The sequence below is a fragment of the Hoplias malabaricus genome, chromosome 8 (genome assembly GCF_029633855.1).
Source record: "Hoplias malabaricus isolate fHopMal1 chromosome 8, fHopMal1.hap1, whole genome shotgun sequence".
NCBI classification, from domain to species: domain Eukaryota; kingdom Metazoa; phylum Chordata; class Actinopteri; order Characiformes; family Erythrinidae; genus Hoplias; species Hoplias malabaricus.
Genome location: NC_089807.1, coordinates 10,252,680 through 10,265,498, shown reverse-complemented (window position 1 = coordinate 10,265,498; position 12,819 = coordinate 10,252,680). Strand labels below are relative to the sequence as shown.

General features: G+C 37.3%; 1 protein-coding gene across 1 annotated transcript in view; it reads right to left on the bottom strand.

Annotated features, from left to right (window-relative positions):
* Positions 1-499: 499 nt before the first annotated feature.
* Positions 500-12,819, bottom strand: part of col17a1b (collagen, type XVII, alpha 1b) — a 29,019-nt gene continuing 16,699 nt past the window's right edge. The window contains exons 24-57 of the mRNA XM_066679348.1: positions 12,736-12,771; positions 12,588-12,641; positions 12,095-12,130; positions 11,955-11,990; positions 11,810-11,872; positions 11,277-11,312; positions 10,481-10,552; positions 10,138-10,164; positions 10,001-10,036; positions 9,814-9,849; positions 9,624-9,707; positions 9,505-9,540; positions 9,286-9,360; positions 9,038-9,193; positions 8,711-8,761; positions 8,562-8,633; positions 8,122-8,181; positions 8,000-8,026; positions 7,831-7,890; positions 7,599-7,667; positions 7,464-7,511; positions 6,954-7,052; positions 6,758-6,865; positions 5,949-6,239; positions 5,718-5,837; positions 5,530-5,634; positions 5,071-5,181; positions 4,064-4,105; positions 3,832-3,972; positions 3,466-3,663; positions 1,815-1,976; positions 1,415-1,495; positions 876-956; positions 500-639 (exon numbers count right to left, since the gene is read on the bottom strand). Of these exons, the coding sequence (XP_066535445.1) occupies positions 596-639; positions 876-956; positions 1,415-1,495; positions 1,815-1,976; positions 3,466-3,663; positions 3,832-3,972; positions 4,064-4,105; positions 5,071-5,181; positions 5,530-5,634; positions 5,718-5,837; positions 5,949-6,239; positions 6,758-6,865; positions 6,954-7,052; positions 7,464-7,511; positions 7,599-7,667; positions 7,831-7,890; positions 8,000-8,026; positions 8,122-8,181; positions 8,562-8,633; positions 8,711-8,761; positions 9,038-9,193; positions 9,286-9,360; positions 9,505-9,540; positions 9,624-9,707; positions 9,814-9,849; positions 10,001-10,036; positions 10,138-10,164; positions 10,481-10,552; positions 11,277-11,312; positions 11,810-11,872; positions 11,955-11,990; positions 12,095-12,130; positions 12,588-12,641; positions 12,736-12,771 (2,753 nt within the window). The 3' untranslated portion in view covers positions 500-595. The remainder of the gene's footprint in view (positions 640-875; positions 957-1,414; positions 1,496-1,814; positions 1,977-3,465; positions 3,664-3,831; positions 3,973-4,063; positions 4,106-5,070; positions 5,182-5,529; positions 5,635-5,717; positions 5,838-5,948; positions 6,240-6,757; positions 6,866-6,953; positions 7,053-7,463; positions 7,512-7,598; positions 7,668-7,830; positions 7,891-7,999; positions 8,027-8,121; positions 8,182-8,561; positions 8,634-8,710; positions 8,762-9,037; positions 9,194-9,285; positions 9,361-9,504; positions 9,541-9,623; positions 9,708-9,813; positions 9,850-10,000; positions 10,037-10,137; positions 10,165-10,480; positions 10,553-11,276; positions 11,313-11,809; positions 11,873-11,954; positions 11,991-12,094; positions 12,131-12,587; positions 12,642-12,735; positions 12,772-12,819) is intronic.

The following is a 12,819-nucleotide window of genomic DNA, read 5'->3' as shown; positions in this document are numbered from 1 at the left end:
TTAAATATTGTGGCACTTTGTTGGAAAAGCCTACATTAATTTACCTGCTGTAAATAAAATCCTCCCATGAGTTGAATTTTATATAAGATTTCTAGTGGTTTGTAATTGCACATATTCAGATGCTCACACATTGTACTTTAGACATTGGTGAGAGTTCTTTATTAGATCTTTTCAACATGAAATATTCAAAAATATATTCAAAATAAAAAATGTTCAACATCAACAAAATATTTGAATTTAATGCAAAAAAAACTTTTAATTTCATTTTGAAGTGCAAAAGCAAAACTAAGGGTTTATCACTCAATATAAAATGTAGTTCTAAAAAACACTACTTCCTTTTAATAAAATCTGAGAACCAGAAGACAGCTGTGTTTAAGTAAAAATAATGACAATTGCAAAAGGCCATGCATTCAGCCAGAAAGATATGTATTTTGAGCAAATCTGAAATGGATTACCTCAGGCCTGCTGAACTCAGTAGTACAGAAAACTAAGTGCATACATTTTTTTTGTGCTTGCTCCTTCTAGGATGTTTGCTTCACTATAAAAAGCCACCAAAGTCAAAAACGTAGCTGTTAATCAGACAGAAATGTAGGCCCTAAACACCAGTGCTTCGTTTCTGTCGACCAAACTGGATCTCGCCTGAAAAAAATTAGGAGAAATGGTTAAGTAAGCTATTTCCAGCAGCCCCAGGCACAGAGCAGTTTGGTTCAGATCTCTAACTCACTTCTGCCCAACAACTAACACTCTGCAATGTGTCAAATGTCTATCTGTTCTTCTATAATTTAGATAAATAAGATGAGACCTACATTGTGTGGGCAAAGTGTTTAAAGTTCACAGAGGCAACAGCCAAAACTTTTAACAATGCATTGCTTTACCTTTCTCACCCTTCTGACCTCTTGGACCCTCAAGACCTCTTGGCCCCGGGGTACCAGGTATTCCCTGTCTTCCCATCTCTCCTATACATAACAATATTAAAGTTTTCAGTTTCCATATCCAGATGAACCCAGTGAGCATTTTTTCCTTACTCTGCTTAAGAAAAGTGATTATGTAGGGCAAATAAAGTATTCACATTGCTTCGAGTCAATACTAATTCATATATGGATTTGTATTGTTTACATTACTACATTACATTACATTACTTTTATAATCTTAAATAGTTGTTTATTAAAAAACAAGGTGCTTGGGCTTCCACGTGAGCTGTTAGCAGCTGAACTGTGTGGCTCTGGAGGTTTTGCTTTCTATTTAATGTATTTTAATGTAGGAAGTTGCGGCAGCAAAGCGAGGTAATTGTTCACATCAATTTATTAATTTCTATATAAGGGGGTAAATGAAGGTTGGTGTAAGGAATTTTACATTTATTTTTGGATTTACAGTGTACCTGTCTCTTTTAAGGGAGATAAACTCTTAAATATACCTTTTTCTCCTTTGGGCCCTGGATATCCTCTCTCTCCTTTATGCCCTTGTCTGCCAGGGGGCCCTGGAATGGTGCCATGTACTGGAAAAGTAAAGAGTAGTTATGTGTACCATAATAAACAGAGTGAGAATAAAAACATTGGATTTCTAGATGCTCATATTTCCAACAACGGAAAATATTCAGTTTCCCAGAGCACAAGGACAGCAGTGTGGGGAACACCATTTATTTCTATTCACTGATGATTATATTCAGTCAAAACATTTGTAGATTGTTGGAAATGTAAATTAGGTAAAATTGTGAATATTGGGTCTTACACTTAACAATTTTATTAAGTAAGAACCGTCTGTTTTCGTTCCTGTTACAACTGCAGTCTCACAATTAAAGGCTGTAAAACACTCACTTCTAAAGAAATCCATAAGATCAGTAGTCACATTTCCGTAGGCAGCAAAGACGCGGCTGTATCCTGGTTGACCCGGAGGACCAGGAGGTCCAGGTGGCCCTTGGACACCCATGGAATGTCCTCTCCAATATTCATCATTCATTTCTTGCAGGAGACCCTGACCTGACAGAGAAATAGAGTTATTCATTTTTAGAAGAAAGGTATGATATTCAGTGGATTAAAAAGTATTATAGACATGCATGGACATCAGCCACAGCAGGACTACACTTTTATACTTAGACAAGGTAAAAGACAATGGTGGAAGTACATCTACAGATTCAATTGCAGTTCTTTGCATTCTGACCATGCCTTCGGCACAGTGGTGGTATGAGAGGTGACTGAAAGGAGTGGGGTGGCACAGTGGCAAAAAAGGAAGCATCGCTGTTTCAAAGCTCCAAGTTCTGAGGATGTCTTGGATCATTATCTATGAGGAGTTTGGTGTGTTCTTCCTGTGTTTTGGGGGGTTTCTTCTGGGTGCTTTAGTTTCATCCCATAGTGTAAATACATGCACTTCTAGGTGGATTGGTTATTCAAAAGTGTCCATAGCTGGGAGTGTGGGAGTGTGTTAGGCCCTGTGACGTACTGACACCCCACTCCTCATGTGCTCCTGCCTTGCACCCAATAATTATGTGTAGGTTCCAGACCCACCAAGGCCCTGAACAAGATGAAGTGGTTATAGAAAATGAATACTTGAGTGGTGGTGAGTTGCAGAAACTTCATAGTGGGACACAGAAGTCAGACCGTAAGAGGGAGGGGCTTCGGGGACTTATTACTTACTGTTTAAAATATATTTAGTGTAATTACAACAGGACATTTTTAGGAAATTATGCATTCTTGTATCTCTGGAGAGGACAGCAGAAATAAAATTGCCATGCAAGTCACAGTTCATCTCAGTTAATCTCAATTCTGTTTACCCTGTAGGAAAATATTTCAATAGAACCTTGTGTTTATCAGTAATTCATTCATTCATTCATTATCTGTAACCCCTATCCAGTTCAGGGTCGCGGTGGGTCCAGAGCCTACCTGGAATCATTGGGCGCAAGGTCTGAATACACCCTGGAGGGAGCTACCTGTAATTCCTGCAGACTAATAAAACTACAGGTAGCATGCTAAAATGCCTGTTGCCAAGCATTAAGACCCAGAAATCGTTCAAATCTAATAATCATTCAACTATTTAGGCATGCGTGTGTGGTACACGTATATGTCATATTCATACTCAAGGCCAAGATATACACAAGGCTTATTATTTGGTGAGATGTTTAAACTGAATGAATGTTGTCATCTTTTAACTCTACACACATCTCTCATCACATCATTCAATAAGGAGTTATCAGTTTGTTTGTTTATTATTATATTATGTTTAATGTTGCTTCTTCACTGTATGAAACTGAACCTATTTCAAATAAGACTCCCTCTACAGAGCTTAAACTGGTTCATTCTTGGACTATAGACCAGTTTAAATCTTTACTTCATGTGTGGTGCTCTTTATAGAAAACAATAATTAGAAAAAAATATTGCTAACTTTTGTTTGTAACAATTAATTATTGTTCCTTTAAATTCATATTTTTAAACATATACTGGATGTCGTATTTGAAGAAAGTTCTTCACTCACTCCGAATGTAGTCAGTCACTCTCAAAGCAACACTGGTGTAGTCTGTTTCAGCAAGCCTCGCCCCATTACGGTCAGCACCATAGTAGTATCCACCTCCAGCACTGTACCCAGGCTCACCACGGTCACCTTTCTCACCACGGGGCCCTGGAGGACCAGGAGGACCTGGCTGACTGGATGTGTAGCGCCTCATAGTGTCACCTGAAAGAAGAGTCAGAATGACTTAACGATCCCGAGCTCCACCCAGCTTTTACCCACAGCAGCAATCGCACTGTTTTACAGTTTACTGGAAGAATTTGGTTTCATACACCAACCAAGACCACTGTGAATCAGCTGTGGAGTTGAAAGTGGAGTGGTTAATGAACTCACTATTGAGGTACTCCTGAAGCTCAGCACGAATCAATGAACTTTGGCTTGCTCTGTCATATGAAACAACACTTCTTGAGTTCCCTGGAGGCCCCTGAGGTCCTGGTGGGCCCGGTGGGCCAGGTGGACCCGTAACACCGGAATCTAAAATATAATAGAAAAAAAACAGCATTTTTAATGACATTGACAGTACAGATGTTTTGATGATGAAAAATATGTGATGATCAGAACTCACTCTGCAGATAAACCTTGATGTCTTCAAGTTGATATCCTGAGCCTAGAAGTGAGCAATATCATGATAAGTTAATATACATGTTATACATATTATTATATATGATATAGTTGGTTCTTGATTATTGAATATATGATTATTAGTTCATAAAATCTATAGATGTATGATTCATTGGGATTGAGGTCAGTCCATTCAAATTTTTCCCAAACTTGCCCAACCATGTCCTTGCTGAAAGAGAGAACAACCTTCCCGAACCTGCTCCCACATAGTTGGAAGTATACCATTGTCCTAAGTGTTTTGTTTTGCTGTAGCATCACTATTTTCCTTCACTAGAACTAAAGGGCTTAGGCCAACTCCTAAAAAACTACCCTATAGTATTATCCATTCTCCACCAAACTCCACTACAGTTGGCACAGAACTCATTCACTAGTGGCAGCTTGCATTACACCACCCCAAACACTTGCCATTGTGCTTGATGATGTAAGGTTTACATGCAGCTGCTTGGCCATTGAAATCCATGTTGAGAAGCTCACAGTTTTTGTGCTGTTGTTAATGCCAGAGGACGTCTGGAACTCTGTATTTATGGAGTCAGCATAAGCTTGGTGACTATTATGCACTGTAAGCTTAAGAATTCTGTGACTCCGCTCTGTAATTTTATGTGGTTTGACCATGTGTGGCTGAGTTGCTGTGGTTCCTAAACACTTTGGGTTTTTAATAATACCACTCATAGGTGATTGTGAAATATCAAGGAAGGAAAATAAACTCAAAAACTGACTTGTTGCAACAGTGGCATCTTATTACATTACCACAAATGAATTTATTGACCTATATGTAATGACCCATTCTTTTACAAATGTTGTAAATTTTACTTTATTTTATTGACTGCTTGGCTAGTTTCAAGATTTTTTACACCCATGGCAATAGAACTGAATGAACACCTGAAATATTTATTAGATGTTGTGTCCCAATACTTTTGTCCATAGTTTATCTGACATATCCCCTAAACTTACCTAAGGTGGAGGTTCCTGGGGGTCCACGAGGGCCAACTGGTCCTTGTAGTCCTTGTCTTCCTGGAGGACCAGGAGGCCCTGGGCGACCAATACTTCCACCAAGCCCCGATCCTTCAGACAATGGAAATATTCAAAACAGATATATCTTATATTGATATCTATTAATTATTAAAAGAAATTACATAACTGAATAATACATAGATACTAAATTTGACATTTGATATTAACCCTGTCATACCCTACTCCTCACTAGCAAAACACTCAGAGACTTTGGTAGTTTCTATCACTATAGAAAAGTAGCACACTGCTGATATTCTTTTTGTTGGACGCAGTGTGATAGCAATGGCTTTGTTACTGACATTAAAGAATTGAACAATAAAACAGAAGGGGCGACAACATTGATAATATCGTTTATATTTGGAAGCTGCTGACTTATATTTGAAAGACCTGCAGACTTACTCTCAATCAAAGTAGTGATGTCACTGTAACTGTACCCTGGCTGTCCAGGGAGTCCTGGAGGTCCAGGTAGGCCAGGTGGCCCAGGTCTACCTGTCAGCCCTCGCTCTACAAACAAAAACAAATATTTTAAATCACATAATATATTCTTAGCAATGAGGATTTTTGAGCAAGTGTGGAAAAGAACACACCATTTATTATTCTGATGACATAGTTTGCCACTTCCTGTGTGTCTAAACTGGATAGGCTTACGACTCCTGCTGGGCCTGGTGGTCCAGGAGGGCCAATTACATAACGTCTAACATCATCCCCTGAAGAAAAACACAACATCAGTTATTTAGCAAAGACTGAAATGCTGGACTAATCAGCACCTCATGTACTGACATGGTGTGACGACAGTGTTTTTGATGAATAATACTTACTCTGTAATAACGCAATGATGTCACTGACAGAAATTCCACTTGTTCCACCACTTAATCCAGAGCTTGATCCACCACTTAATCCAGAGCTTCCTCCACCACTTAATCCAGAGCTTCCTCCACCACTTAATCCAGAGCTTCCTCCACCACTTAATCCAGAGCTTCCTCCACCACTTAATCCAGAGCTTGATCCACCACTTAGTCCAGAGCTTGCTCCACTACTTAGTCCACCAGCTAGTCCACTGCGTGCTCCACCACTTGCTCCACCACTTGCTCCAACGATAATTCCAGCACCTAGAACGAATATTCAAATATTACTGAATACTCTGAATATTACTGAAAAAACCCTTGAGGCCTAGTGAATATTTTTACAATGACCTCAATCTCATAATTACCACAACTATCATATAATAAATATTTTATCTATTAGCAGCCATGGGTTTACATGGGTGTACATACCAAATAGTATTATTACTAATGCATCGCATATATTTTAAATTTGGCTTCTGTCCTGTAATAGCTGTGAAAAAAGTTGGAACATTCTGTACAATGCCATAAACACAAAAATCTATGATTTGTTCATTCATCTGAAGCTTTATTTAACTGACCATAGCACAAAGAAAAGATTTCCAATGCTTTCAGTTAAGCATTAATAGCTATATATCTATAAAAAAGTAATATAAAAACTTGTGAAATATGTGCTACTCTTTCTCTATTAAAAAAAGTAATGTCCAAACTTCGCTGGAAATTGGGTTTATACACTAAGCATTAGGCTTCTGAAATCATTAGAGTATAAGACTTAAGAGACTTACGTTGAAGATAGGCAATGACCCGAGATGCCACATCCTCAATGGACACTGAAGGCCCTGGAGGACCTGGAGGTCCCCGAAGACTGGACATCTGCTGCCTCATACTGTCACCTGATAACAGAACCACAGATAAACAAAACCACATTGGATGTACAATATATTCACACATATACAGAGCACACAGAGCAGTTTAACTTACTCTGCATGTACTCAATGAAATAACGGCGATAGTCAGCAGCAGATCCAGAGTGTCCAGTGGGGCCGGGTGGTCCAGCCGGTCCAGGGGGCCCAGGCAGTCCTGGGAAGTGAAAAAACATTTTCTGAAGGACCAGGATGAATGAAGAGAATGTAGATTTTATGAACTAATTCTCAAGCCGCTGCCATTAACAGATCATTGTGTGATGGTGCGAAATCCTTCTGCAGGAATATAGAACATTGTTGTGATGAGGTCTGTGAATCTGCCCCATCACCAAACAGCATTATTTGACCTCATTTCCCTGCTCAAAGTGAATTGTACATCCTTCAAACTGTTCAAGACCAATACTGATCAATACTGGTGTTGTTGACACTAGTTCTGCAAATTGCAGTGAATACAATATTTGCTGAGCGGACATGAATCTCCTTACTGAGGGACACAGCAAGTTTGTTGCATACATAATTTGAGACACTCATACATCTGTTATCAACAGATGGATAGCAATCATTTTACCTCTTGATGTTCCTGGGATTCCTGGAGAACCTGGAACTCCACTTTCACCTATGAGACACGAGTAGATCAGTTTATTTTTTCATACAGTTATGTTTATACAAATATATTAATCTGATTGATTTAGATTTCATTTACCCTTTTGACCCTGTTGCCCTGGAGGTCCAGGAGGCCCTGGTGGACCCTGAGCTCCTCCATAACCAGAGACTGCAAAGAATAACAACAACAGGGTCTACTTAATAGTACTCTAATCTAAATAATTATCTAATTTTCAACTTGCAGTATTAAATGAAATATGATAAAAGTATAAAGCTAGTCATCATAACCACTAACAGCTCATATTATTTTACTCAACATATCCTTAACTCACATCTGACAGTTTCACTGGATCCTCCTGGTCTTCCAGGCAGGCCTGGCTGACCAGACTCACCTGCAGAATAATGCAACAAACAGAGCATTAATGAAGTATCTAAAAGGCTCATTTTCATTTCTGTATTTTCTGTTGCTTATCTCTAATCTGTGTTGGTTGGTTCTCATACCTTGGAATCCCCTAAGTCCTTGAGGTCCTAAAAGAATTACACAATGATGATGATGATACTCATGATATGCACAACAAATAAAAACAATCTAAATTTACAAGCATCAAAACTTAAAGATTTACCTCTTTCTCCTTTAGGTCCTGCAGGCCCAGGTGGCCCTGGTGGTCCAGCAAAGAATGTCCCTGTTTATTTAAATTATGCTTTTAGTTGGTGGGAGGAATATAAATATGAAGAATAGCTACTAAATTTACTGTTGATGTCCAATTAAAAACATGTATCTCCATTTTTGTTGATTTATAGTTTGCTACATAATTTGAACACAGAAGCTGTCCTTCACATCTTGTGAAAATTACATTATGAATGGACCAATAGAAATGTTCCAAAACTACTTGGAATTAAATCTTTTTACATTCATGTCAATTGAAAGTTAAGGTTTTCTTCCTTCTCCTGTAAATTAACTCTTTGGGAGATACATGTTTTTAACTGGAGAGATATGAACAAATATAAATTACTCTATAAAAATAAGTACAGTATTGTCATTTTGACCAATTATAAAGCTGACCTGAGTTAGGCACAAAACTCCCTGGCTCTCCTTTGTCTCCTTTCTCTCCCTTGGCTCCAGGTCTGCTATATCCTATATAACAGCATTGAAGGTTAGAGGCAGGTTTTCGGTCTAGTTTTAATTAACATCTCAGACTTTATTAGATTTACCTGGTTGGCCTGGTGCTCCAGGTGGTCCAGGGGGTCCAGGTCTAGAATCCCCTAAAGAAGAATGATAAAAAGTGCCACAGAAAGATTACTCATTAAGTTTAAACATTAAATCTTGTATTAAACAGTCTCTACAACAACCTGTCATGACTTTACATTCTCTAAATTCCCACTGATGTTCTCACTATATCACAATTTCAGTGCCATGGTGCCCAAGCTAATGGAGGATGTGTAAAGTTATATAACACGAATACAGATGAACAGTGACCGTAAACCATGAAGATCTAAGTGTGATTTATCACATTAAATTAACTAGTGATATTCCAGTACCTGGGCGTCCAGGAAGTCCAGGGGGTCCAGGTGGACCAGGTGGACCCTGAATAACTTGGGTAGTACTTGAGGAACCAAACTGTCCTGAAGAACCAGACTGTACTGAAGAACCAGACTGTCCTGATGAAGCAAACTCTCTTGATATACCAAACTGTCCTGAAAGAGACATAAGGAATGTTAGAATGTGCCTTTGATCAATACTTTATCATATTGTTTATGCTATTGTTTACATATTAGGAGAATTTTACTCTCGGATCTGATAGTCTCTCTGGTTTCCATTGCAATTCCTGCTTCTCCCTGATCCCCTTTATCGCCTTTAGGGCCTGCACAGTCAAAAGGATGGGTTTTGTGAATTAGTTGGACATAGTGATAGAACATTGAAAAAATGATCTATCAGAATGAATCTAGAACCATAAACTATTGCATAAATTTTAGAGTGTTGCTAAAAAATTGAATCTGGATATTACCTGGTTGCCCAGGAAGACCAGCAGGACCAACAGGACCTACAATGATAAAAACAAATATGGTTAAAACAGCATACATCTAACTACAAATCAGTAATTTCAGGAAAAAGACTCAGTTCTACCTGATAATCCTGGGGCACCAGGGGATCCAGGTGGTCCAGGTGGTCCAGGTGGGCCAGGGATTGCCACAGAACTAGCTCCTACAGCTAAGAAAAAAATATGTAAGATACGCTATTCCTCGTATACAAGAAAGAAGATGTTCATTTCACACATAAAAACATTAGTTACATATATTTCACACCCTGGATTTACCTGCATTAATAACTCTGCCAGATTCACCAGTTTCACCTGTAAAACATGTTAAGTTTATTTAACATAATAGTTGCTCATACCAAAACAATAAATAGTTATCACATATAGGTACATGTGCAAAGTACGTGCACACTTTAATAAACTATAGTTTATAAATAGTTTAAAAATATAAAGCATCCATGAAAACCTTTAACACCAGGTTGTCCAGGAATTCCTGCAATTCCTATAAGAAAAGAGGACACCAGAACTCAATCTATGAATTTTAAAGTGCAAATTTTAAAGAGTAAATAATTCCAATAAAAATTAGTCAGTGGTTTGAGTTACCTGGTGGTCCTTGAAGCCCTGGAACGCCTAATTGAATAAAAAACCAATATGTTTGAAATCAAAAATACATGTCAGCATAATGTTTCTTAAAATTACATTTAGTTCTTAAATTATTAAACTACTGTAATTAATTTCATTTGCACTGCTACTGAAGAGTCATTATTTTTTAACCTGAAATAGATTTAAAATATTACAGACTTCATGCAATTACACATTTCCAACAGTGAGGTCTCCAAATCCTCAAAACTTACACAGTACAGCTTTACATTTCACACATTCTAGAATAATTTTAAATCCATAATCTGAGTTTAATAAATATTAGAGCAATGCTTGAATTTAATACCTGGAGGTCCAGCATCACCAGGTGGCCCAGGTGGCCCTCTGATTCCTGGCACCCCGATGGATCCTTGATCCCCTAAAAATATTTAATATCCAAGAATTATATTTTCATAAACACTGTAATGCAGGCAGCTACAGTGTCCAGGGAGTCCCTTCTGTTCCTAAACTAATACTAATAATTTGTCATGGTAGTGCTGGGTGATATGAGTGCAAATCAATATCAGGATTAATTGTACATATTACCACAATCACGTTTAATGAACAATTATTTAGTTTTTGCATTTTTGACCCTCATAGTTCAGTGACACCTGTATGCTCCAGTATTAAAGCTGGGATATTTTTTTTAATGTTGCTGGGGGCTCGTTCTTCTCTTGTTTTTTGAGCACTGTTTATATTTTGTGTGTGATTGTGTTTTGATTGCTGAAATGTTTTTTTTTTCAGTGTTTACATTTGACTTCTTTTTGTTCAGTGTTGTCTAAATTATAGTCAAAACACAACATGTCCAAATCACAGGTGCTGATTTTTTCTTTGGTACAAGCTGCTCGAGATGCTCGGCCGGCCTCAGTGTTTAGGTTCTCCTCCATGTTGCTTCCATATGGCACACAGGGGCAGAATCATGTGACTGATTGATGAGTGGTAGTGTAGTTTTAAAGGGACAGTACATGAACAGAATAAAAAATAAAACATTTAAAAAATGTATATAATAGATATAGATAAGATTATGTCGATTAGAATTTCTGAATGTCAATTTCGATTAATTTTTGGTTAATTGCCCAGCCCTATGTCATGGTATAACTCACCTCTTTGTCCTTTTTCACCATCAGTGCCAGGAGTTCCTAAAAATGTAAAGATATAATAATTATGTCATTTGACAATGATTATGTCTGAGGATAATAAATTCGCTGCACATAGCTTTTATATTCAACTTCCAGTGTGACTAGGTTTAAATAAATAAATATACCACCAAAAACTAACAAAAAATCATAATTATTATTATTATGATTATATATATATATATATAATAAATATTAATTAACATATTAATTAACATATTAATATAATATTATTAACATTTTTATTGCACCTTTATGTTCAGTACCCATACTTAAAATAAATATTTGCAAAATATATTGCAAAATTATATAAAACTTATTTTGCTGAACACTCTTACATTTTGGAACACTGAAATGTTTCTCATATAGAAATACATGCCATTATTAACCTGGGGTAAACACACTGCTTTCTAATGTATAACTTGTAGAGGTCAAATAATGTATGAAATATACAGTGTTCTTCAATAAAGCTTTTCATTGATGCTACATCTCCTATTCACCTGCTGCCCCTTTGTCTCCCTTCTCTCCTGAATGGCCAGGTCTTCCTGGAGGCCCTGAAAAACCTGATGGAATAGTAAAATCACAGAAGATTAAGCAGTGCTATTGTATTAATAAACTGATTTGTGGAATGTGTACAACACTCACCAGGTATTCCCGGATCTCCCTTTTCACCAAGATCACCTGCATAAATACATTCTATTTAATTACAAAAATAAACACAAAGCCTGCATTTTTATACTGTAAAATAATAATAGTAGAGCTGTGAAATATTACTTAATACAGACCCTTAATTCCTTGTGGTCCAACAGGTCCTCTGTCCCCTAAAGGTCAAAGTAAAATGACTATTATTACAGTAACTCTAACTATTAAATCATTGTTTTATTTATTTTTAATTTTTATTAAGCTAAGAATATTTATAAATAAATACTAATATTAAATAACAAGAATACAGTCGCTGTAGTTTAGCAAAAGAATATAAATGAAAAATATGTTTTATTTGTACATTTTTAAACCCAACTAAACAAAAGCATTATATTGCATTATATTCCCTGAATGAACCAGTTGACGCTCCTCCATACAGTGGACAACACATGGTGGGGTGGCCATGCTTAAAACAGGTTTAATACAGAATCAGTGACATATCCAGGCTGCTAGGTGTGTGTATAATTAACGTGTTTCCTAAAATGTGGAAAAATCATTGAAGAAAATGGTTGACAGTTTATTGTTAACATACAATACAGCAACACACTTCTATAAATATCTATATTTATAGCTTGCCTTTGGGTCCAGCGGGGCCTGTGTCACCTCTAAAACCTTGTGGTCCAGGTGGACCTGCATAGGACACATCACAGGTCATCATTTTAAACCTTATAAAGCCTGCTGCGATGAATAAAATTGCTGGTCACAACAGTAAAAATGTGGGTACCTGGTAAACCTGGTAGGCCATTAACACCTACACCAACTGAAAAGACATGATCACACACACACACACACACACACACACACATAT